At 43.5% G+C, this 23,463-nt stretch overlaps 3 protein-coding genes across 7 annotated transcripts in view; all 3 read left to right on the forward strand.

The window, feature by feature from the left end:
* Positions 1–1,379: 1,379 nt before the first annotated feature.
* On the forward strand, positions 1,380–11,707 carry kmt5b (lysine methyltransferase 5B). Of its 4 annotated transcripts, none has more exons than XM_073464135.1 (10): positions 1,380–1,566; positions 3,846–4,097; positions 4,187–4,334; positions 4,492–4,657; positions 4,747–4,856; positions 5,094–5,260; positions 5,403–5,422; positions 5,525–5,661; positions 6,000–6,199; positions 6,466–11,707. In XM_073464135.1, exons 2-10 carry the CDS (start codon positions 3,935–3,937, stop codon positions 7,965–7,967), a joined length of 2,613 nt encoding a protein of 870 aa, XP_073320236.1. In that variant the 5' UTR covers positions 1,380–1,566; positions 3,846–3,934; the 3' UTR covers positions 7,968–11,707. The 4 variants fall into 4 exon arrangements, with proteins under 4 accessions (XP_073320236.1, XP_073320237.1, XP_073320234.1 ...); XM_073464136.1 differs by lacking the exon at positions 1,380–1,566 and adding an exon at positions 1,638–1,806; XM_073464133.1 differs by lacking the exon at positions 1,380–1,566 and adding an exon at positions 1,813–1,955.
* Positions 11,708–13,088: 1,381 nt separating this feature from the next.
* Positions 13,089–16,487, forward strand: LOC140994210 (G2/mitotic-specific cyclin-B2-like). 2 transcript variants are annotated; one of them, XM_073463764.1, is made up of 8 exons: positions 13,089–13,226; positions 13,411–13,524; positions 13,747–14,040; positions 14,116–14,274; positions 14,352–14,588; positions 15,137–15,277; positions 15,661–15,771; positions 15,844–16,487. In XM_073463764.1, the coding sequence occupies exons 1-8, from the start codon at positions 13,200–13,202 to the stop codon at positions 15,949–15,951; spliced, it is 1,191 nt and encodes a 396-aa protein (XP_073319865.1). In that variant the 5' UTR covers positions 13,089–13,199; the 3' UTR covers positions 15,952–16,487. The 2 variants fall into 2 exon arrangements, with proteins under 2 accessions (XP_073319865.1, XP_073319866.1); XM_073463765.1 differs by having other exon boundaries at positions 13,414–13,524.
* Positions 16,488–18,859: 2,372 nt separating this feature from the next.
* Positions 18,860–23,463, forward strand: part of LOC140995253 (CD82 antigen-like) — a 29,575-nt gene continuing 24,971 nt past the window's right edge. Inside the window, exon 1 of the mRNA XM_073465229.1 lies at positions 18,860–18,980. The gene's annotated coding sequence lies outside the window, so the exon portion shown is untranslated. The remainder of the gene's footprint in view (positions 18,981–23,463) is intronic.

The raw sequence follows: 23,463 nt of genomic DNA on the forward strand, positions 1-23,463 counted from the left end.
CACAGCTCCTCCAGCAGATCTTCATTTCATTTTAATAGAGATGATAAAATGTATAATTGTCATTTTGTTTGTGAAATCAGTCTCAGCAGGTCGTCCTGCAGCTTATTGTTCTCGACACAAGATGGAAACAGACAAGACCAGCGTTTGCATTCAGTCGTGGGTGACCGAGGGCGAGATTGAGGATGAGATCAATCTCAAGTCAGATTTATCTTATTTTTCTTATCAATGTCCTGCTCAAGGGCACATCGGTGGTGCTCTTTAATTTAACCCGACCAGACTTATCCTGCGTTATGTAATACCTGCCTGCACTCATAAAAAATACATTATGGAGACTTTAATGTAGTTTGAAGGTTAAAATATATTTCAAAGGTCTTTTAAAATGAGTGTAAGCCGACATCAAAACATCTCAAACACAAAATGAAACACAGCGTTCAACTAACGAGAACGTAGAGAAACACGAGAGACAAAGTTAAATGAAAAGTAAATGAAGGTCGAGGACGACGGGACACAGCGGAGGAAGTTACCTTCATCTTTCTAAGTGGACTTAAAGTAAAACTGTCCACTTAGACTAATATTTTGTAAAAATGTTATTTTATTTTTCATTACAGGATAAAATGTGTCACTATTTTAGACCACAAATTACAAGTTCTCCAGCATTAATGCCTCAGAAACTGGACAAACCTGGAGAATTTTATTAAATTAAAGGTGCACTGTGTCGTTTTGGAGAATTTTAATATTCACAATATTAATGAGGTAATTACACAAACTCACTATCAGTGAATAAACCGGCTGCTCTCAGAGGAAAATAAGGTCCCAGAACACTGTTTGAAGCTAGAGAGGTGGCAGGGTCCGCCACATATAAACGAAGTAAAACAGTATAAATTGTGTTGTCCTTTAAGGTCAGTTTGTTTATTCAGTCATGAAAACAACGAGAGTTTGATTATTTCTTTTGTTATAATAATAATAATAATAAACTTTATTTATAAAGCACCTTTAAAAACAAAAGCAAAAAGTACAAGTAAAAGTATTAATTATAAGTTAGTTATAAATGTACTCAATGTTTTTGTTTGTTTTAATCTGATTGTCAATAAAAATAATGAATTTAAAAATGTCATCCTGGAGTAAATGTTTGGCGTTGGAGAGGTGGCAGGGTCCGCCACATATACACAAAGTGTGAACCTGTGTTGTCCTTTAAGTTGTTTGTTTGTTTGTTCAGTCACGAAAACAAACAAACACAATTAATTAGGATCTTTCTCTTCTTCCCCTAAACTACATAATGCTCCTTTAAAAAAAGCACCAACTCATTAAATTAAAACAATTAGCCGAAGCTAACGGCTAGCGGCTAATATGTGCTGGTTCCGAGCAGACAGCCGGGTCTGGACCTGTGAGCGGCCACACGAACAAGGAGGGACGTCAAAGTAACAAGAGGAAGAAGTCCGGACGTGTTCGGTTCTGCTGTGGTTCTAAGTTCCCCTGCTCCAGTGCGGTTCTGTGCGGACCGAGCGGGCAGAACCTCGCTGTGTGTGTCGGCCCGGTACCGCTGGATTCTTTAGGAAGCGTAAGGAGGTTTGTTTATGCAGCACTACTTTTTGTGTACATCCGACAATCACGGAGCCCAACTGAGATAACGACTCTCGACATCTTTACAAAAGAGCCACGAAAAGTCGCCCACGGGGTCCAGTTTCAGCTCCAGCACCGGAGCCTCGGGTCCCGCGGCTGGTTTCGGTCCGGACGGACGCCAACGGCCGCGTGTTTGCTGGGTCTACTTTCTGTCGGACGGCGGTGCTGCGCCGCTCCCTCTCTGCCGTGCGAGGCCGCCATCTTGAATTTTAATGTTAATTTCTAAAAAAAAAATGTGTTTCCTGTGATATTTTCGTTTCGGGTGTCGGTGCCAAATCTGGATTAGTTCGGAGCGGTGGTGTTTTTGTTTCGCGACTGTTTTACAGAACCGCCTCGTGAGTACCGTGCGTGTGTTGTGTGCGTGGTGTCGACCCGAGACGTTTAACGCTCCCAGCGCGTGAAAATGCTTCCAGCTTAGCGCCGCTGCTGTTTAACTGCTAGCTGATAAATAACACTGGCTGCACCGAGACTCGGGCTGTTCCCCCCTGTTCTGATGGATACCGCGGATTGTGTCCACACCGGTACCGATATCTACGAGCGAACTAAGTTCTGATCCGTTTACTGGTGATAGATTTGCCCTGTGAAGTTAGCTAATGGCTTCCACATCAAACAACCCGAGCTAACGCAGTGTACGCTAGCCTGCGCTAGCTGCTGTGCTCCAGTGGTTTGCAGGTAGGTAGCATAACGTTAGCTAGCTGCTTCTCACTGGGGGCTTATGTGTTGCTAACTATCGACCGTTGTGGGCGAATATTTCACGTATAAGTCAACTTTATACGATTAATGGGGGAGAAGGTGGCGGTTTTGTGTTTATGTCGACCCGTGTGGTCTGTTTATTGTGCTAGCTGACGGTGAGCGAAGCTAACTTAGCAGCCAGCTGAAGTTAAGTTTGATGCTAGCTGGCATCAGCTGCTAGCTCAGACAAACTAAGAAGACGCTGATGGGACTTAATTAATCAGGGCTCGTGCCAGCTGTAAGAAACGGTGACCGCAAGGCTTTTTTGTTTGTTTGTTGAGTGTGTGCTGCTTGCATACATAATGAAACACTCGGACGCCGCTTGAGACGAGTGTTTTGGTGTAATACTGTCGTTAACGTTTAAATGTCACCATCATTGTTCTGTTCCGGTATTTGTGCTGAATTGTGGGTTCACTGCTCATGTTTGGAGGCTGCTTGTTGTACATTGCCGGTGTTTGCTGCATGCTAACAACCACCACCCGGCCGAACAGCTCCCTGCCGTCGCCGTCGGTGGTGGTTAGCTCCATGCTAACGACGTGTATGGGTGGAGAGACGACAGTTAGCAAACAATGCGATGCTATATTGATAACTCCGATACAATCTCGGCCTCAGCAGTCGGTGTGGCCTTCCGGGTTTCCACGGTCTGTCCCGGTCCTTGCGGCTTGTTGTGTCCGGTGGAGGCTAACTGTAGTTTCTGAGCTAAACTGCGAAGCTTTTTATGCATCGATTTCAAATGAGATGATGCTCTCAGCGACGCTTTTGCTTGGGAAACTACATTACTCATTAGAGAAGTAATAAATACTGTATGATGTGTTTCATGCAGTGCTGAACGTGAGCGCGATGTGACGTGATTAAACGATCCATACGTTAACAAAGCAACACTTTATGTGTGTGAGTGAAAGCACCAAAGACGTTTCTGTTGCACTTGACTTTAAGCCAATGCATTACTCGGGGTTACCACTAAGCGGCGCTGCAGGATCATCTGCAGCTTGTGTCTTCAGCTCTGCCTCTCTGTGTGTCTTAAAGCTATGGCAGTGTAAACAACAGCAGCCATGTCTCTCTGGTGCTGCTCACATTCAGCAGCTCCCAGCAGGATCTTTTAATGGTCGCAGAGTATTTACCGGCTGATCACGGCGACCGACTGCAAATCCTCAAATCCTTGTCCAAGTTGTTGAGTGATCCGCATCCAAAAGTTGTTATGCCAGCCCTACAGAGTGGTCGGAGACACATTTGCATTGTGAATCCCTGACCTGATTGTATCCAGCGTGCATCCCAATAACTAATTAATTGAGAGAAGTTTCATTTCTTGTCCTCTGATTCACGCAGAATAAATCTTGTACGCTTGTTCGTCTCGGCAGTCTTTGAGCTACCGTCACATCCACCTGCCCATTTACACCCCGTTTTGTTTTTTTTATTCCCTTCAGTCTGTGTAAACTCATAAAATTTCTTGGCTGCACATCAAGTAATGTTTGTTATTTGGTCTCTTCCCTCAGGTTTCAAACTCTAGACCCCAGTCTTCCCCACTCAAGAGTGTTTGTTCATCTCGGAGACTAAATGCAACTGGACCAGGGGGCTTGTGGGCATGAAGTGGCTGGGCGAATCCAAGAACATGGTATTAAATGGCAGACGACACGGAAACAAGTTGACCAGCGAACAACCTGTGAGCCAGAGCCAGACCCGCTCTCAGCATTCGCAGAGGGCATCCCTGCGCCACAACAAAAACAGAAATCGCAGATGTAGCCGCAGTGAGTTCAGTGTATACATGTTACCGTCATACGCGTGGACTGTTCGTCAGTCACATACGCTAACGTCAGTCTGTCTTTGGTGTTTACAGGGTTTAATGCAGCCAATCTGGAGGCAGAGAGGCGCTATGTGCCCTCCTCAGGAATGACTGCTAAGGAGTTGTGTGAGAATGATGATCTGACCACGAGCCTCATCCTGGATCCGTACCTGGGCTTTCAAACACACAAGATGAACACCAGGTCAGCAGATTCATCACAGTGGACCTGATCATCCAGAAGCCTTTTCGCAGTCGTTTGAAAGCCTTGTTTATTGTGTGCATGGACGCCATCTTCTCAGGTTATGTTGCTGATTTTATGATTTATTTATTTTTTTTGTTCCTTTAATTGTTTTCCGCAGATTTCGACCAATTAAGGGAAGACAAGAGGAGTTGAAAGAGCTCATCGAGCGCTTCAAGAAACACGACAACTTGGAGAAAGCTTTCAGAGCTTTGACGTCTGGAGACTGGGCCAGAAATCTGTTTCTACACAAGACGAAAGCTCAAGAAAAGCTTTTCAAGCAGCATGTGAGGATATTATTTAAGGTCTTCTCTGTTTGTCTTCCAGCATCACGGTTGACCAAACAATCAGATGACTGACTTTCTGTTTTGCGCAGGTGTTTGTGTATCTGCGGATGTTTGCCACCGACAGCGGGTTTGAGATTCTCCCTTGTAATCGCTATTCATCAGAGCAAAACGGGGCTAAAATTGTGGCAACAAAGGAATGGTGAGAACATAAGACCATCTGTTGGTTCTGATTACACCTGCAGCACCAGTCAACACACCACTTTCAATAGCCCTCACCCACTAAATACACTTCGCAGTTCTGAGTTCATCTCTGTTTGAACTAACTCACATACCGTATACTGTCTGTTCTGGATACATGGCAGCTTTACGACAAAAAGTAATGCAGCCTACGGTTTCTGTTCGTAACTGACCTTTTCTACCGTTTATTGTTTTTCAGGAAAAGAAATGACAAGATCGAATACCTGGTGGGATGCATAGCTGAGCTCTCAGAGAGCGAGGAAAACATGCTGCTCCGGCACGGGGAGAACGACTTCAGTGTCATGTACTCAACCCGCAAGAACTGTGCGCAGCTGTGGCTGGGTCCAGCTGCGTTCATCAATCACGGTATTAGTCCTAAAAGTCTCCGGTGATCGGTTGTCAATATTACTGCAAACACATAATGAGGTGTTTCCATGTGAAAAATGTCGTTATTCTTCAAAGGGATACGAACTTTATCGTTTCTTTTGTCGCTTCTTTTTTTTTTCAGATTGTCGGCCAAACTGCAAGGTAGAGTCTTTAAAAAGGTCTCTAAAGAAATCATTGGATCAGTTGTTGTTCGGTGTGGAAGCTCATTAAAGAAACACAGTTTGATTGTGATGTTTTGTTCAGTTTGTGTCGACAGGGCGGGACACGGCCTGTGTGAAGGTTTTGAGGGACATCGAACCAGGAGAAGAAATCTCATGTTACTATGGAGATGGTTTTTTTGGGGAAAACAATGAATTTTGTGAATGCTATACGTGTGAACGGTAGGTGCATCAATAAAGACTGTCGAGCAATCCCTCTGAATTGTTTACAAATGGCTTTTTTTGTCTTGTTGTCTCCTTTGTTAAACATCTGTGAGTATTTAGAGACACCGTGTATGTTTAATATATTATAGTAGATGAATACAGAACGTCTTGAAGACGCTATATGTTCAGTATGAGTTCATATTAAGTTTAGTGCCATCAAATAAATAGTGAATTATTCAGAGTTTGGTGAAAATATGATCCAAAAGGTGCAGAAAAGCTGTTCAAGTCAATGCATAAAATATGGACTCAACTTTTCACTGATGCTTTATTTATTCATGTATTCTGTTGGTGTGCAGACGGGGCACTGGTGCTTTCAAATCCAAAGCTGGACTGCCAGTGGAAGTGCCGGTGATCAACAGCAAGTACGGGTTGCGGGAGACGGACAAACGCCTCAACAGGCTGAAGAAGATGGGGGAAGGAAACAGGAGCTCAGACAGTCACTCAGTTGGCTCCCACACCGACGTAGACTCTCAGGAAATGCCAAAAACACATCAATGTAAGAGTCCCCTGAAAATGTAATCCGTCTCTTCATGCCGTTGCCATAGTTACTTTCAGGGTTCAGATCCCAAACTCAGAAATTGGGGAATAAAAGCAATCCTATGTGTCAGTGCAGGTTGGTAAAGGTAGTTTTGTTTTAAGTGCAACATAGCTGGAAGTCTATAGATTCAATACTGTAGAGATTTTCTTATGTTGAATCACTGTTGGATGTATCTGTAAGTGTTGTAAATATGTAATGTGCAACGTTTTCTCTTTTCCAACCAGCTGCCAGAAAAAGAACATCGTCGTCATCTGGCCTGAAGTATAAAAACAGGACTCAATCCAGACAGACTTTGTCACGAGCCCTTACTACCTCATGTTCAAAACAAGGTCGTGTAAACAATAACAGGGTACCAAAGAGACTAAAATCCCAATCCAAGCCTTCACTAAGTAAAGTCCAGTTGCGGAGTCGCAGGAGGGGTGCAGAGCCCAAGGCGTTGGCCAAAGGAGAGACTTGCCAGCTGGGTCTCAGGGACTCGAAGGTGTCGCTGTGTAAAAGTGTCACCGTCAAGAAGGAGAAGGATGGACAGGAGCTGGTGCAGCAGACATTAGGCCAGCGGGGCTGCCTCACTCGTCACGCTGCCAAGGAAAATGGCAATCTACCGCATGTGCAAGGCAGTGATGGCAGCCAGTGTTCGACTTACAGAACTCGCAGGTCCACAAGGACCCTTGTAAAAGCCCAAGAGACGGCAGCTGGCGTTAAGCTGGAGCCCAGTGCGATGGACGGCTTGAGCCCAGTCCCTGGTGGAGTGGTCATTAAAACGGAGCCCGCTGACATGGAGGAGTACCTCCGCCATGGACTGGAGCAGCCGGCTATAGACGCTGGCTATTCCAGAAGAGGCTCGTGCACCAGGCGGAAACGGCTGACACGGCTCAGGACCGAGCGGACAATTAAATGTGAGGACTCATATGGTGAGCCATTCATGCCGGTGGCCGCTGGCCACACCGCTAACTTCTCAGACTGTGGTAACGTGCTGCTGAGCTTCGCCGACCGACACAGGGACTACAACGGGGTTGCCAATGGCAGCAAATCCCTCCGCAGGGACAAAGGTAAGAGTAGCTGCAGGTCACAGGACAAGGGGAAGAAGAAGCGTCGGATCACCCGATACGACGCTCAGCTGATCCTGGAGAACAACACGGGCATCCCCAAACTGACACTCCGCCGGCGGAGGGACAGCAGCAGTAGCAAGACCAATGACGCCAACGATCCGATTGGCTCCTCCAACCTCTCTGCCTCGACGGTCAACTCGGCCTCTTCCAGCAAAATCAGCATCAAGTTCAGCAAGGACCATGACAAGGACAAAGGCAGCTCGTACATCGCCAAACTGAATAACGGCTTTGCTCCCGTGGTCCACAGTAACTCCACCAAGCTGAAGATCCAGCTGAAGAGAGAGGACGACGCTCGCAGAATATCCCAGACGAAGCCCGACCAGATGTCCTATAATGGGGACATGGGTCAGAGTCTGGAGGCCAGAAATGGTGGACATCGGACCCAAAAGGTCCTGGCAGAACCTTCATCAGAAGAGGACGATGAAGAGGAAGGGGAGGAGGATGATGATGATGAGGACGATGACGATGATGATGACTACTTCGACAATGAGTTCGAAGACGATTTCATTCCACTTCCTCCAGCAAAGCGCCTCCGACTCATTGTGGGTAAAGACTCGATAGACATCGATATCTCCTCCAGGAGGAGAGAGGATCAGTCCCTGAGGCTCAATGCATAAGCTGCGGAGCTCATCACTCCCACCTTCCCTTGTATATAACGATGACTCGCTAATCAACTGTTGTGTTGATGTAAAAGAAGTACAGTAATTTAAAAACAAAAAAAATTGCTGAAAAATTAAGAATCTGAATGAACGTTACTCGAAGGTGCTGTTGACCTAAAACAAATCTCTGTTCTTCACTTAAGTTGTGATCATCGTTCTCGTTTCGAGTGTAATTTGAGTTGTTACAAATACAAATTACATTAATTAAGTGTAAGTTTACTCACCCGCTCCACTTCTCTGGCGTCTGATCTGCAAACTATGCGAATTGTAAAACTGCAGACGTTTGCCAGCTTTGTCCTGTTATTGTTTCTGAATAATCTGGCTGAATCAAAAGTGAAAAACGAGAATTTGTTTTACGTTCAACTCTTCCTTTAAGTGAATGCACTTGTTATATTCATAATGGACATGGATATTGTAGAAAGTGTACAGTATGGTGACTATCCCCTCTGTCTCATAGGCAGGTTTTTATGGAACTTTTGATTTTTGTCTCATAGTAATTTTTGTGTGGCGCGCCGTGCTGAGCGTACAGTACGGTGTGGTTGGTCCAGAGGCATTATAAGATCAGTCAGTCAGTTCATTTTGGATTCGGGTGCCATGTTCTCATTATCCCAGACGCTCTCCTGGTAAACAACCACTTGAATTTTCATGTCACCTAAAATTTATATCACATTTTATTTTTTTAATTTATTATTCTTATTTTACTGTAAATATCTTGAGGTGTTACAGGAACTAGAACGGCACCCAGTCGAGCTCATACCTCCACCAAAGCCCAGCGGTCCTCTTCTGTACTCACTCGTAAAAACCAGTCACGTAAATACGCCTTTGTTTCCATAAAGATCTATGCATTACTCCCTGAGAAATTAATGAAAATGTTGAAAAAACGCAATATCTGTTGTCACAAAGAAAATGAGAAAAACTTGTAGGATCTGTTCCTTTTTATCCGCATCCACGCCGAAAGTTAATGATGTCTGTTCAGGGCCGAGACCCGTCCTCCCTTCAAGTGTGGTGGAAATCTGTTCAGTAGTTTTTGTGTAACGCTGCTGACAAACAAACAAACACACAAACACACACACAGACACACAGACAGGTGAAACAGGACCTCAACACCATTTGTTTATGTAAGAACAACAGTCCAAAGACACGTCGGCCAGAGTCCTGGAGCAGAAAGGTGTTTTCCATATCTGACCGGCTACTTTGGTTCTTTATTTGGCTCAAATTTAGTCGAAACATTCACACAGTTTGTCTCGACTGTCTCTCGGTATTAAATACGGCACAGACCACATTCACGGCCATTTTCTTCTGTCATCACACTCGATGTCATACTTGTGTTCCAGCTTTAAAGTTGTAAAAATGTAAAGAATCTGACAAATTATCATCATTTCACCTCCATCCAACCGTCAGGATCTGAAAAGACAGTGGATGGTCAAGATCTGGAAGGATGTGGGTCCATATTTCAGGTTAAAGCAACAGGTTTGGTTCTGTTGTTCAGCGCTGACATATGGTCCACGTCCCTCCAACTTTAACTGTCCGTTGTCCAAATAGTTTTCACTTCACCACTTCCTGATTGATCAGCGACTGAAAAGACAATCGATAGTGAAATCTTGAGGGAAATCGGGTCGTATTTCAGCACAGTCCAACATGTATGATAACATTAGCTTCTGCTAAACCACAGCTAACGTCAGCAGCTAAACCTGAGCACCTGGAGAAAATGGCTGCCACCTGAATATGGTCTGTTGCTCCAGCATGCTACTATCGATGCTCGCCACATTAGCAACACACACAACAGGTTAACCTGCAAAATATAAAGCAAAGCGACATAAAATATAGTATCTCTCCATCCTTAAACAAAATGGTTGGCACACCCAAAGTCCAGACTTTCCCAGTTGTTTTGAGGACATTTCCTTTAAAAAGTAAAGTTAACCTACAGAGTGTTTACTGCCGGGCTGGAGGAGATGACGCCAGTAACGAAGAAGTTAGTGTCCATTACAGGTGTCAGCAAAATAGTAGTTACTGGATGTAACTCCAGTTCTATGAGTAGCACCAAGCACATAACTTACAGTCTGCTGAAACATTTATCACATTAATGATGGTGTTACAAATAAAATGTCGTGACACCGGTGATGAAATCATGTCTCTGTAGAGTTCAATCACACAACGTTTAACCTTTAAACAAATCTGTGGTGTCACGTTTTTCACCTGAGCGTCATTAAAAGAGTTTGTTGAAGCAGAATTTACAGTTTTATGTATATTATGGATTTAACACGCACCAAAATCAATTTATATGTTGCTCACCACCGACACGAAACTCTCACATGAACGAAGAAAAAATCAAACCGGCTCGTTGCAGCTCATTCAGAGCGTTGTAAATAATTTAATTTAGCTGCAGAGCTCTAAGAAATAAAAGCACATGAGTTTTGTAATCACTTCACCAATGTCAGAATAGATGGACCAGTGTTTGTCTTTGTTTCTGGAGCGACTGTATAATGAGAATGTGGCACTCGTGGTAGCTCAACCCCTCTTTTATTAAAACAACTGAGAAGGTAAATCAAACCAAATCCATTCACAGAGGCGACCGACGTGCTTCTTAAATCTGTAATTCTTAAAGTAATGTACAGAAAGGCTGGCTGACGGTCCTCCACCGAGTCATGTTTATTTTCTCTCAAGTCCAGTCTCACTTTTATTTATCTAATCTGAGTTTTTTGGAATCGAGTTCACACATGTCCATCGACACTAGAGTTTGGGAAGGAAAATCACAACGTCTGAACTGTTCTTACTAGCTTAGTGTCATGTTTTCTTTTCTCTATGGTGCTACTTTTATTTCCTGACCATCTGTTTGAATTTCTGTCCTGTGTAGCTCTTTATCGGTAGATGGTGGAAGCATTAACAGTAACAGGCCCAAATTCTGTCAAAGGAAAAGAAAAAACACATTTTCTGTCAGTGAGTCACTTCTTATCAGTCGTGTTTGTAGCTTTTTAAGTTGTGTTTTTTTTGTTATTTAAGTTTTATTCTCTTCACAGGAGCTCATTTACATCCAGTTTGTTTTAGTTCATACACACACTGTCTATCCAACAGCATTAGGTGCCTTAACAAAGAGCTTTGTGACACATTTAGACCAAATTTGTTACACGACTAATCAACCGAGAGTGAAAAATGCTAAGCCATCTGCTTCCCCTGTTTAATGGAAACACTTCAACACAGCGTCAGTCCTTCTGTATATTATTTTATCTTTGTTTTGTGGAAGTAAATGAACTGTCCAACAGATCGAGGGATCAACTGAGACTGAATGTTAACCCACTTTTCCTGTGTTAATATGTACTGTTCATATCACCAGCAGCTAATCGCCGTTCTGAACCTGGCTCAGTCTGTCCTTCCCCTTCGTCGGACGTCTCCATCCTACACTGTAAACTGTTCCAGGTGTAACGTCTGTGTGGTCTTTGTCCAATAGACAGCTGTCAAGATTTCCAATTGATTCAAAAAGTTAAAGAAAAAGAGAAAAAAAAAAAAAAAAAAAAAGCAAAACAAATGTGAATAGTTTGCGGACATTTTAGCGTGTTGCGTGGGTAGTGGGAAACATGTAAAGAGAATTAAAAATGGGCAGTGTGTATATTGTCCAATATGTAAATCATGTGAACACATCTTGTACTTATTTAACAGTTTTGAATACTTGAAAACTATATAAAGTTTCTTTGTGACTCTTGTTTCCTGAGCCTGTTTTCAAGTCGGCTGGACGAAGGTTGTTTTTTCTCGTCGTCGCAGTCTGAATGTGTCCGGTTAGTTTGGAAGGTGCGAGTTAAAATCTCTTATTGCCACATGTCAGGGTGGTGACGTCACTAATTTCTGCACAAATTAAACATTTTTACATGTTTGTTTTTAAAGTCAGTCAACACCAGTTGTCCCAACACAAGAAACTAACATTTAAATTTGATAAAAACTGAACAAATCATGTGAAGTGAAGAAAGAGTCGAATGTAAAACCTCTTTAAAAAACTACAAATAGTAAATTATCAAAATCTTTGTTCTTATTTTGTTGTTGGTCAAAATGTGTCCCAAGTTTTCGTCGACACCGTCAGATATTTATGAAAAAGCATTGGTATTTTTCTAATAATTACAAATGTGTTGATGTTGCAGCTCGCAGCAGAAGGAAACCAAGATGGCTCCCGTGTACGAGTCATGCATGTTTTATAAAAGAAAATGTGTGTTTTGTCGCCACCATCAGATTTTTAATGTCTCATTTTATCCTCATTATTGATAATATACGTGACACAAACAGGCCGATGCGTCCCAACATGAATGTGAGCGATGAGCGACTCTTCACCGCCCTGCTGTCATATGTTGTTTCATTTATTTGCCAAAAACAAAGAAAAACACAGTCAACAGAGTTAAAGATGAACTGGACTTCTTGCTTTTTTCCCCTCAGATTTCTGTAGATAGTGACTGAGTCACTCCTAAAACTTGTCAGGAGATAAATTCACTTTTGGTTTTGGTCTTGATTTGTTGACAGTAATTCTAGCAGAAAACTGAGTCCTTCATTAAATTGCACTGAACTCTGAACTTTGACACTTTTGTTTTAAATGTAAATATGTATTCCAGATATTGGTAATCAATCACCTGGAATACTAATAATCAATATCAGCCCTGACAAAAACATATCTGCAGGCTAGCGGCTGCTGATGTCAGCTGGTGAACTCAGGTGAGGTTTTGAATGAAGGTATCAATGTAATTTATTTATTATACAACACAAGTTGCACAACAAAATCAAAGTTGCAGTTTATTAATGCTACACACACACACACACATGAATTTAAAATAAAAAGTATCCAATAAACTCATTTTTACAATAATAATAATGAAATGTTTATTTTTCAAACAAATTATTGTTATTTTATATATTTTGCAGCTAATTCAAATGTTTACAATAATAATATATTTTAAAATGTAATTTTAAATTTAAATATCTCTGACCTTTAACCTCGACCTCATTGGTTGTCAGCCAATCAGGAGCGTCCCTCCGGAGCAGCAGCCAATCAGATTCGGCGGAGCGCTATTTGAAAGCCGCTCGTCTCCGGGTTGTTTACCTGCAGAAACTCACCGCTGGTCACGGATCGTGTCGCTGAACTGAGCCGCTCGCTGAATAAATCTCCGTGTCGGTTCTTGAAGTCGCAGTTTGGACTCGTTGGTTCCGACGGTCAACATGTCGTCAGTGGAAGTTCTGGGTGTGGTGAGTCCGCTGAAGTTACTTCACTGTCGCTGCGTTAGCTGCCTGCTACAGGTAGCTCCGCTAGCTAGCATCGTTAGCTAACCTGCTTCTCGCTCGGCGTTTTGTGGTTTTATGAGTCTTTTACGCCAGAAAACGTTTCTCACGCTTCTCTGAGGTGTTTAAGCTGCGTGTCCTCGTCTTTCAGCAGCTTCCAGCCGCAGAAAACCCGGTGAAGATGGTGAAAAGCACCGCAGCGGGTCCGAGGAGAGCAGCTCTGGGAGAGATCACCAACTTCACTGCAGCAGCGGTCAACACGAAGGTAACTGAGCAGCAGCAGTCTGTCATGTTTCACCTGTTGTCAGAGCTGAGAGCCACAAAATGACCCGACACGTGCAGTGATGTGTGGCCAGAAGTATGTGGACACCTTTTGTGCATTAAAAGTCTTGTTGAGGTTTTTCCTGGAGAGTGGAGACTGTTGCAGAGGCACATTAATGCTCATGTGTTCACTCATGTTCAGTTTGCATGTGTAATGTGTCCTCAGAGGCCGGGACGAGCCAAAGCATCATCCAAACCATCTTGTGCCCAAAACACTAAACCCATCGCGGTCCAGGCGGTGCATCCTGTGGTCCAGGTCCAGGTCCCGGCTCCTGCAGACCCTCTCCCCTCGGTCTCGGAGGAGTCGGCTGACGTGTCCATGAAGGAGGAGGAGGCGCTGTGCCAGGCTTTCTCTGAGGCGCTGCTCACCGTGCAGGACGTGGACGAGCAGGACGCAGACCAGCCGCAGCTCTGCTCACAATACGTCAAAGATATCTATAAATATCTCCACGTCCTGGAGGTAATTTATCCCCTCCATCATTCAGACTCGCTCTGCATCGTGTTGTACTTTGTTCTCACGGCTCCGTCTCCACAGGAGCAGCAGGCTGTACGAGCCAACTACATGCAGGGTTATGAGATCACTGAACGCATGCGAGCTCTTCTGATCGACTGGCTGGTCCAGGTTCACTCCAGGTTCCAGCTGCTGCAGGAGACTCTGTACCTCACAGTTGCAGTCCTGGATCGATTCCTGCAGGTGAGAACAGTCTCAGCAGTTTGCTTTTTCTCTTTGTGTTTTGTGAGCTGTGTGAAAACCTTCCCCCTGTGCTGCAGGTCCAGCCGGTCTCTCGCAGGAAGCTGCAGCTTGTTGGCGTGACCGCCATGCTGGTGGCCTGTAAGTACGAGGAGATGTACGCTCCAGAGGTCGGAGACTTCGCCTACATCACTGACAACGCGTTTACAAAGGCTCAGATTCTGGAGATGGAGCAGGTGGTTCTGAAGACCCTGAACTTTGAGCTCGGACGTCCTCTTCCTCTACACTTCCTCAGACGGGCGTCCAAGGTGGCCAGTGTGAGTTGTGGCATGAATTCACTACAGAAATTTCAATAATGCTTAAAGTAGAAGGTTTATTAATTAATTAATTTATTTATTTATTTGTTTGTTGTCTCTGGGAGATGAGCAGACATTTGGCCACATGTATTTGTGGTGTACAGTTCTTAGTATAAACAAAAGCGGGCTGAGTTTCCTGTTAATGGCTCCTTATATGTAATTTGCACAAAGTCCTGTTTAATCTTTGTCGTTTGAATACTGAAGCCACAATGCACACAAACTGACGGGCAACAGAATACACTGATTCACTTCACATGGCGTCCTGGGATACTTGGTGAGCGAGTGGCACGATGAGGGCTCAAAGTCCTAATTATAAGAAAAGTTGATTTATTTTTGAGTCCTGTTCTCAAACGGGTTAACGCCGTTCCAACTGCTTTCTTAATTTGCCGGTTGGACAGATTAATGTACACACAAGAATTTTAGAAAAGTTTGCGTGCTGTTCTTTTACAAGAGGTTTTGTAAACTGAGTTGTTAACCGTTCTCACAGTGGTCTGTTGTTTCTGTCTCAGTCTGATGTAGAGAGACACACACTGGCCAAGTACCTGATGGAGTTGACCCTCGTCGACTACGCCATGGTTCACTATCGGCCCTCTGAGATCGCTGCCGCCGCGCTGTGTCTCTCCCAGCTGCTGCTCGAAGGACTGCCGTGGGTGAGTTCGGTGGCCAGTGTTTCTAACCGTTAACGTTAACAATGAATATTAGCAGGGATGGTGATGTCTGTCGTTCAAAGGAGCTGCAGAGTTTCAGTCGACCTGTACTGTTCATTTACTGCCACGAGACGACTTCACAGCTGAACTTTCCCTCTGCTCTGATCGTTAACACCAGTGAGAGTGCAGCCATTGAACATCGCGCTCTTAAAGGAGCCACGTTCCTCTTTATAACTCATAAAAGTAAAGCTTGTAGGAGGCGTGACTCCCAAAGTCTGCTATAATATGTAATTATAGTGAACAGTTTCAATATATTAAGTTTGAGTGGGACTTGACCGACTGTATTTTGCCTCTTGGTGGTTTATAACTGGTCCGTCTTGTCTCAGTCTACCACACAGCAGCACTACTCGACCTACGACGAGGCCCACCTGAAGCCGATCATGCAGCACATCGCCAAAAACATCGTGACGGTGACGGAGGGGAAGACAAAGTTCCAGGTGAGCTGATCGACAAATAAGATGTTTGTGCTTTTGAGTTGAGCCCAAATTAAACAAACTGTTCCTCCGCAGGCTGTGAAGAACAAATACTCGAGCAGCAGGCTGATGAAGATCAGCCTCATCCCGCAGCTGAGGTCGCCCATCGTCAAGAACATGGCCGCCGCTCTGCTCAACTCTTGAGGGGGTTTTTTGTTTTTAGGTTTTATCGAAAGACTTTTCTCTTGCACATTATTTTAGATTGTTGTTGATCGTGACCTGTGGAGGAACTCTAGTTTTTAATAAAATGTTTTAATTTTTGATAAAAGCTTCGTGGTTTGTTCAGAAATCTGAGTTAATCACAGATTTCTTCATGGTACAGATTCTTACTGCAGTGCAGCTGATGGACCGTTCTGGTTTGAAACCTGTCGTCAGTCCTGTTGGGTGGTTTTATAACTTATGCATAACTTCTGACCACTAAACTTTTTCCCCCTGGGAGCGAACACTTTATTTAAATGTGGTTTCTGGTTGATGGAGTTGGTTAAATCATCTGTGGAGCTTTAAACTGACTGCAAATGTGTGAATATCTCAATGACGTGCCTTAATGTTCCCTGATGGATGTTTGTGTCCCGTGTTTCCATATATCACCATACACATGCAGGTTGTCACATTTCATGGCTGTCATGTTGAATATCTTTGTACAGATTAAATTGTTGGCTTTAATTTACAAACTTTCACAACTTTGCTCGTGTTCTTTTTTTCGTGTTTGGCAAAAGATTTATCAAATTGATTTTATTTAGCCCACAATCACATGAAGGACATCTTCTGTCCTCAGACCCTTGATTCAAGTGAGGAAAAACCCTTTTAAGGGAAAAGCAAGCAAAAAGATGGAAGAGCCTCAGAGGAGGATCTCTCTCCAGAACGGACAGACATGCGTTAGATGTTGCATGTACAGAACAACAAAATCAGTTTACAACTTGCATTTGTGCACGAACTTTGAGAGACAAACCTTTTGTGTGCAGTCTTAAATCTTTTACTTGAGAAATGGGAGCAAAAACAAGTGTTGCGCTTACATACTATTTGTGTGTAGTGCTGATCTAAGACCAGAAAAAACACTTGTCAGTGGAGTTAAATAAAGAACAGGAGTACTTCTGACCCTGAACATCTGACGTGTCTTTGTGGGTTTATAGAAACAGAAATGAGGCCACTGGACCACGACGTAACTCCAGTGAGAGAAGAAATCCTGGTTGTGAGTCAGAGCTCACCAGCTCACACAGTGTCATTAATCCTGAGCGTCACTCATCTGTTATAAAACCATCTGAAGTCCAGAGATCCAGTGAGAAAGTGTGAGTTCAGGCCTCCTCTTTGTTCGCAGCACAATCACACACTTAGCTGCGCTGGGACGGCGCGTCTGTACGTCCACGACAGCCGAGGCCGGAGAATGACGCCTTTTATTACAGCCTCACGTTCCCTCACACGCTGAACTGACTGTATGTGCTGGAGAGTGTGGAGGAGCATTGTACTGTTCAGACTGAGCCTGACTTCACCACCCTCCTCCTCCTCCTCCTCCTCCACACACAGGTCAGTCAGTACTGAATGGTGAGAGGACAGGACTAATATTACCACTGTTATCTGAAACCTGGTGCACAGGCAGAGCTGCAAACACTGACCTCATCTTCTTTCTTTCTCTTTGAGGAAAGAGTCGTTAAAAACTTCATCAGCTGACTCCAGTGCTTTTAACTGAAAGGTTCGTTTATTAGTCATTTCACAACAGTTTAGTTTGAGTTGCTTCATGCTACATAAACATCAGCAGATACTTCTGTACGTGTTGTCAGACGGCAGCAGGTGAACAGACGTCTCACTTCACTGATGTCAGTGGCTGCGTTTACATGCACACAATATTCAGGTTTTCACCCTTTTTCTGAAAAAAAAAGACAATATTCAGACTAAGCTGTTCACATGGCAGCTGAAGAAGAATATGCCACATATACTCCAGTTCACTTGTTCGACCGCCTCCTCGAATATGTGACACACCTGCTGTCGAGCCACGTCTGAGGACTCAGGTACTGGACTTAAGTACAAATATGAGATAATTGTACTTCAGTATTTCTATTTTATGCAACTTTCTACTTCATCTCAGAGGCAAATACTCTACTTTTATCTCCACTACATGTATTTGAAAAGGTTTGTTACTTTGCTGCATCAGAGTCAAAGTAGAACAATTTAAAATCAACTTTATTTATCGCCGATCGGTTTAAAAACAAACAACCATTGATTTCGATAATAAAAAAAAAAAACGTCCTGGGAGTTCTCCAAAGGTTGAACGTTTCCTAAAGCACCTCTAAAGGTTTATTCAACAATAAACTTTAGACAACCTTCAGGTTAAGTTCCCAAAATGTTCTGTAAAGGTTACATTTTTGTGTAACCTTTACAGAACCTTTTGGGAACTTAAAAAAGTATCTGATTCCCTTCAGGGAACCTTTAGAGGTTCACTGAGAGTATTATTTGCAACCTTTAGAGAATCTACAGGGATCGTTCCCTAAAGGTTACAAAAAATAATACAGAGAACCTTCAGGAAATGTTCCCCGCAGATTCTCCAAAGGTTACACAGAAATAACCTTCAGGGAAAGTTCCCTACAGGTTAAACAAAATAACCTTCGGGGAAAGTTCCCTAATAGTTAAACAAAATAACCTTCAGGGAAAGTTCCCTAGATGTTCCCTAAAGGTTTTTGTAAAATAAAAAACCTTTGAAGGATGTTCCCTGCGGATCCTTTTAAGGTTACCAAAAATAACCTTCAGGGAACTTCTGACACACTGAACATGATCATCTATAAACTTTATGTTTTGCTTTAATCTTAATTAACTTAAATAGTTTTAAAAAACGAAACACTGGAGTAAAGTCCCTCTTATCTGTATGTGAGTACAGCAGTTGAGTAAATGTACTTAGTTACATTCCGTGCGTGCAGGACAGCCTGTTTCAATCCGTGCTGCGGGTGCGGGGTTGCGGGCTGTGCGGGGACTGAGGGGTTAAAGAGGCCGGTTTAGTTCCCGTCTCGGCCACACGGGGGGGACCAGAGGAGTCCCGCCGCCGCCGCCGCTCCGCTGCAGTCTCAGGCTTTGTTACGAGCAGGAGGTCACTCAGTCCGACCAGCAGCCCGCTCACCGCACACAGCCCCGCACGCAGCCCCGCACACGGGACCCGCACTTCTCTCCGCAGCTCAGCGCCACAGCAGGTAAGCGACGCGGCTTCAGAGGCTCGGAGCCGAAACTTGTGACGGAAACTGAGACTTCGTGTTCACGTTGTGTGAGCACGAGGCGTGCGTGGCTGCTCGGGTGATCAGGTTCGGATCGATCAGCTGCTCGGTCGGTCGATCGATCCGCAGTTTGAGCGCAGAAGAAGCTTGAAGCTGTTGTCTGAGAGTCCTTCAGTGGTGATGTGGCGGCTCGCTGTCAGACCACTTGTTACTGAGCTGCTGCGCGTTAATGATCGTTTTAAATCTGCTTCATGTCTCAGATGGAAATCAGTGAAGTGTTTTCTGTCAGAGTCTCAGTGTGGAGCAGAAACTCTGAACAACTCAAAGTCTGTCTCCAAGTTATTTAAAGGACAAAGACAAAAACCACCGCAGCTCAGCTCGCGCTAAAAACAGCAGTTTTTTGCATGTGGTTTGGTGCAAAGAGAAACTGAAAGTGCAGCTGATGAACTGTGGACTCTGCTCACACCTTCTCACAGAGGTGTTGACAGATATCAGGTCTTTGGGCTGATTGAGGTGATGTCCAACAGTTTCAGGCAGCATGTGATCACTTTTAATAAGTTTAAGTTTTAAGCATTTAAACCTGCAGCGTCGACTAACTGTGATATTTGTGTTTTATTCTAACCTCTAGAGGCCTAAAGAGGGAAAAAAATAATCCAGTTTTCTCCACAGAAAATGCCAAAACGAGGGCACAGAAACATATTTGTGCGTTAACGTGGTTCCTGTTGTGGGAACCTCTGATTTAGACCATCCGCAGACTCTCTAAACTCAATCACGGTTTCGCCTCGAGGCTTCAACACTGGCTTCAGTTAAAGAGCTGTTTCACCAAAACATGCTGGAACAATCAGGTGAAAACAGAAGAACGTGTGCCCAGAAAAGCAAACTGACTGCAGGACTTTCAGCCTGTTGGGTGATAAAGCGAAGCAACGGCCGACGATTGTGTGAATAATCGATCGATCGTGAATCATCTTGATGTTTGGTCGGTCGTAAGATAAGACTGTTGATCCTCAGAGCAGGATTCAGCTGTTGTGGCAGCACGAGGATGAAAATAAACACGGATAGAGAAAGTAAAAGTAGATGAGGTGACGGGAGAGGAGCACAATCACAGATCTTCACCGTTCAGAAGCTGGAACGAGAAGAGAAACAGAAAACAGCAGAAAGCCCCTCGAGTCCGTCGACGATGATGATTTCACCCATTTCGTGAGATTTCCCCTGATTTTCCTGCTCCACCGCTTCACAGGTGACGTTTGTAACGTTTCGTCAGACGTGTTCTGGATCAGAAGAGACGATATTAAAGAGAACGCAGTCAAAAAATACATTTTCAGATGTGCTGTTCGTGTTTTCGCTGTTTTAAGACTGCAGCAGTTGATGAGTGCTGACGTGTTGTCACTCGGTGGTTTCATGAAACGCAGCGATATCATGTGCATCGTCGAGATCGTTGAGATATTCAAGTTCACACAAAATGAAAATATCTCACTGTCAGTTTCTAATCCTGCAGGCCTAAATCATGTTGTGATGGTTCTGTCAGATGTTGCGATATGATCAAACAGTCGTGTTTTCTTACATCTGGAAAAGGCCGTTACTCACTAATGTTTCTTCTTGTTTCACCAACAGTCCAAACATTCAGTTTACGATGGTTGTAAAAGCAGTAAATTGTCACATTGGAGAAGCTGGAGCTGTGAAGTTGTCATTTTAAGCCCATTAATCAATCACCGCCTCAGTGACGCGAGTTAATCGACCAGTCGTTTCAGCCTCCATCACTCGATACTGGACCAAACTTACAACGTGCAGCTCCTCTCCTGCAGCTATCGACTGAGCCGTGGCCTCTTTTTACAAGCGGACTGTTCTGTGTTTATGAGGACCGACTGGTCTGTGTTGCAGATGGGAATGTGGGTCAGTGTTGAGCATGGTGGCATCACGGCTCAGTCAATATTTCAGCTCTCCCCCCTCCTGTCCCCCCTCAGAGCTCTCCCATGTTTTTTCCCCCTCAACATGTAAAGGCTGTAAATCAGTTCAGCTGCAGGTCGAAGCTTCCCCTCTCCAGCGTGACCTTAATTACCTTTCCATACACCAGGAACAGAGGAGTGTGTCTTGTTGAAGGGATTATGTTGTGCTGGAGTTAGCAGCTGTTAGCGGTTAAGGTTTGGACAAGAAACGAGAAGTTTTTCACTCAGGAGTCACTTTTAGGAGCTCCGTACCAGTTCGACTGCATTCTGAGATCTTTAACACGAGTTGAAGTTTTCAGATACTTCAGTAAAAATCCTGCATTTAAAACCTGACTTCAGCAAATTGTACTTCAAGTATGAAAAGTAGAAGAATGTTGATGTTTGGATCGATGTTGCTGCTGCATTAATGTGCATGTTGTATTTTACTGCTGTGCAGTGCAGTTTAGCTCCCGGCTTACTGGATGTTTTGCACCTCACTTTTATAAACATTCATACTATTTAAACTTTTATCTTTAAAACCTGATCTACTCTCACAGCTGTTCAGACTCCTCCAGCTTCTTCTCCACACAAATTCAAGCCAGCAATGCAGTTTAGCTCCCAGTTTATCGGATACTTTGCATCCTTCAACCGCTTCTCACTTTTCCAGTTATTTATACTCCTTCAGGTGCTAATTTAAAAAAATTGAAGCCAGAAATTCAGGTATTCAACAAACCTTGAAATACTTCACATCTTCCCTGCAGCGTTATACAACGTTCAAGGACGGCAATGCAGTTTAGCTCCCGGCTTACTGGATGTTTTGTACCCTTCATCCCTTCATCTCTATTTAAAAAAAAAACAAAAAAAACAAAAAAACTTTTATCTATGCATTAATTGTTAAAACCTTGCCCACCTTTACAGCTCTTTATACTCCTTCAGCTGCTTCTTACAAAATTAAGCCAGCAATGCATTTTAGCTCCCAGCTTGCAGTATATTTTATATCCTTCATCCCTTTTCCACCTTTTTACATTTTCATACTATTTTTAACTTTTATCTACTCATTAATTACTAAAACCTTATATATTCTTACAGCTCTTCATACTCTAGTTGCTTCTTGATAAAAAAATTAAGCCAGCTATGCAGTTTATCATCCAGCAACGCAGTTTAACTCCCAGCTTATAGTAAATTTTTCACCCTTCCGTCTATTTATACTCATTCAGATGCTACTTGAAGCCAGCGATTCAGGTATTCAACAAACCTTGAAATATTCCACATCTTCCCTGCAGTGTTATACAACTTTCACAGCCTGCAATGCGGTTTAGCGTCAGAATTTGCCTTTATTTAAAATCAACACATTTGTAATCTGAAAAGTAACTAGTAACTTAAGCTGTCAAACAAAAGCAGTAAAGTAAAAAGTTCAACATTTGTTTCTGAGATCGAGTCAAGTCGTGTAAAGTTGCATTAAATGGAAATACATGGACCTTGAATTGGTACTTAAGTACAGCATTCGAGTAAATGTACTTGGTTACATTTAGAAAACAGGTTGTGTAAGCTGACAGCTGAATGTGATCTGAAGTTACCTGCAGAGACTCTCCCACTGAGCCGTCTGAGTCTGTAACCTGTTCACCCTGTTTGGAAATGCCCTGAAGGTAATTATTGGTTGAAACGAGGCTCGAACAACTTGAGCTGCTCGCGTATCTACAACAAACAACATGGAGGACCTGATGTTGTGGAGTCAAAAGCAAACTGCAGCATAAAACGGAAATATTCAAGTAAAGTAAAAGTACCTTAAATGTGTACTTAAGTGCAGTACTTGGTTTCATCTATTTGAATTTCTCAACATGGATTTTGGGAAAATGTGACGTTTGTTTTTCCTTATTTTCTGAGATTTTATTTGAAATGATTGATTCATTGATTAGGAAAATAATCAGCAGAAAAAAAACAGTGATTTAAATCAGTGTGTTATTGATGGCAGTGATGAGTTTGAGTGCAGTAGGAAAAAGGAGAGCTGTTGAGTTGTTTTGTCTCTCTTGTTTACATGCTTCACGTCGTGGGAGTGAGTTTGAGTCCAAACACGCCGAGTGTGAGCGACTCCATTTTCTCACAAACCCCCCCCCTCCTCCCCTGCAGCGTTGTCATGGAAACGGGCACAGCTTGCTCCTTTCGGTGGGAACCGAGTCGTCTGGGAGGCCCGAACTGGTTTTGCCACCGAGCGGTCAAACGTTGAATTAATTATGGTGGGCGGGGTGCAGCTCACTGACAAGCTCGGGCAGAAGCCGTCTTTGTTTGGGTGAAGAGCAGCCGCCGTCCTCTTCCTCAGTGACGCTGCAGCAGGAGAGTTCAGGCAGCTCAGCCATTTTAAAACTTCAGTTTATTTAGCTCCAGGGCCCAAAGTTATTACATTTAATCAGGGAGTTTTTTAAAGTTTCTGTAAACCCAACCCGTCAACGCAAAATGATTAAAGGAACATTATGTAGAAATTGGCATTTTGTACGTTCAGTCAAATACAAAATTATATTTCCACTTTGTTTTTGTCCAGCAGA

This window comes from Pagrus major, chromosome 4, assembly GCF_040436345.1.
Source record: "Pagrus major chromosome 4, Pma_NU_1.0".
NCBI lineage: Eukaryota > Metazoa > Chordata > Actinopteri > Spariformes > Sparidae > Pagrus > Pagrus major.

Bases quoted from the DNA above. Each gene is read 5' to 3' on its own strand.
- LOC140994210 (XM_073463764.1), top strand. From the start codon at position 13,200: ATGTCGTCAGTGGAAGTTCTGGGTGTG. The intron at 13,525-13,746 runs GTAACTGAGCAG...ATGTGTCCTCAG, and splicing joins CAGCAGCGGTCAACACGAAG to AGGCCGGGACGAGCCAAAGC. The intron at 14,041-14,115 runs GTAATTTATCCC...CCGTCTCCACAG, and splicing joins AATATCTCCACGTCCTGGAG to GAGCAGCAGGCTGTACGAGC.
- kmt5b (XM_073464135.1), top strand. From the start codon at position 3,935: ATGAAGTGGCTGGGCGAATCCAAGAACATGGTATTAAATGGCAGACGA. The intron at 4,335-4,491 runs GTCAGCAGATTC...TGTTTTCCGCAG, and splicing joins ACACACAAGATGAACACCAG to ATTTCGACCAATTAAGGGAA. The intron at 4,658-4,746 runs GTGAGGATATTA...TGTTTTGCGCAG, and splicing joins AAAAGCTTTTCAAGCAGCAT to GTGTTTGTGTATCTGCGGAT.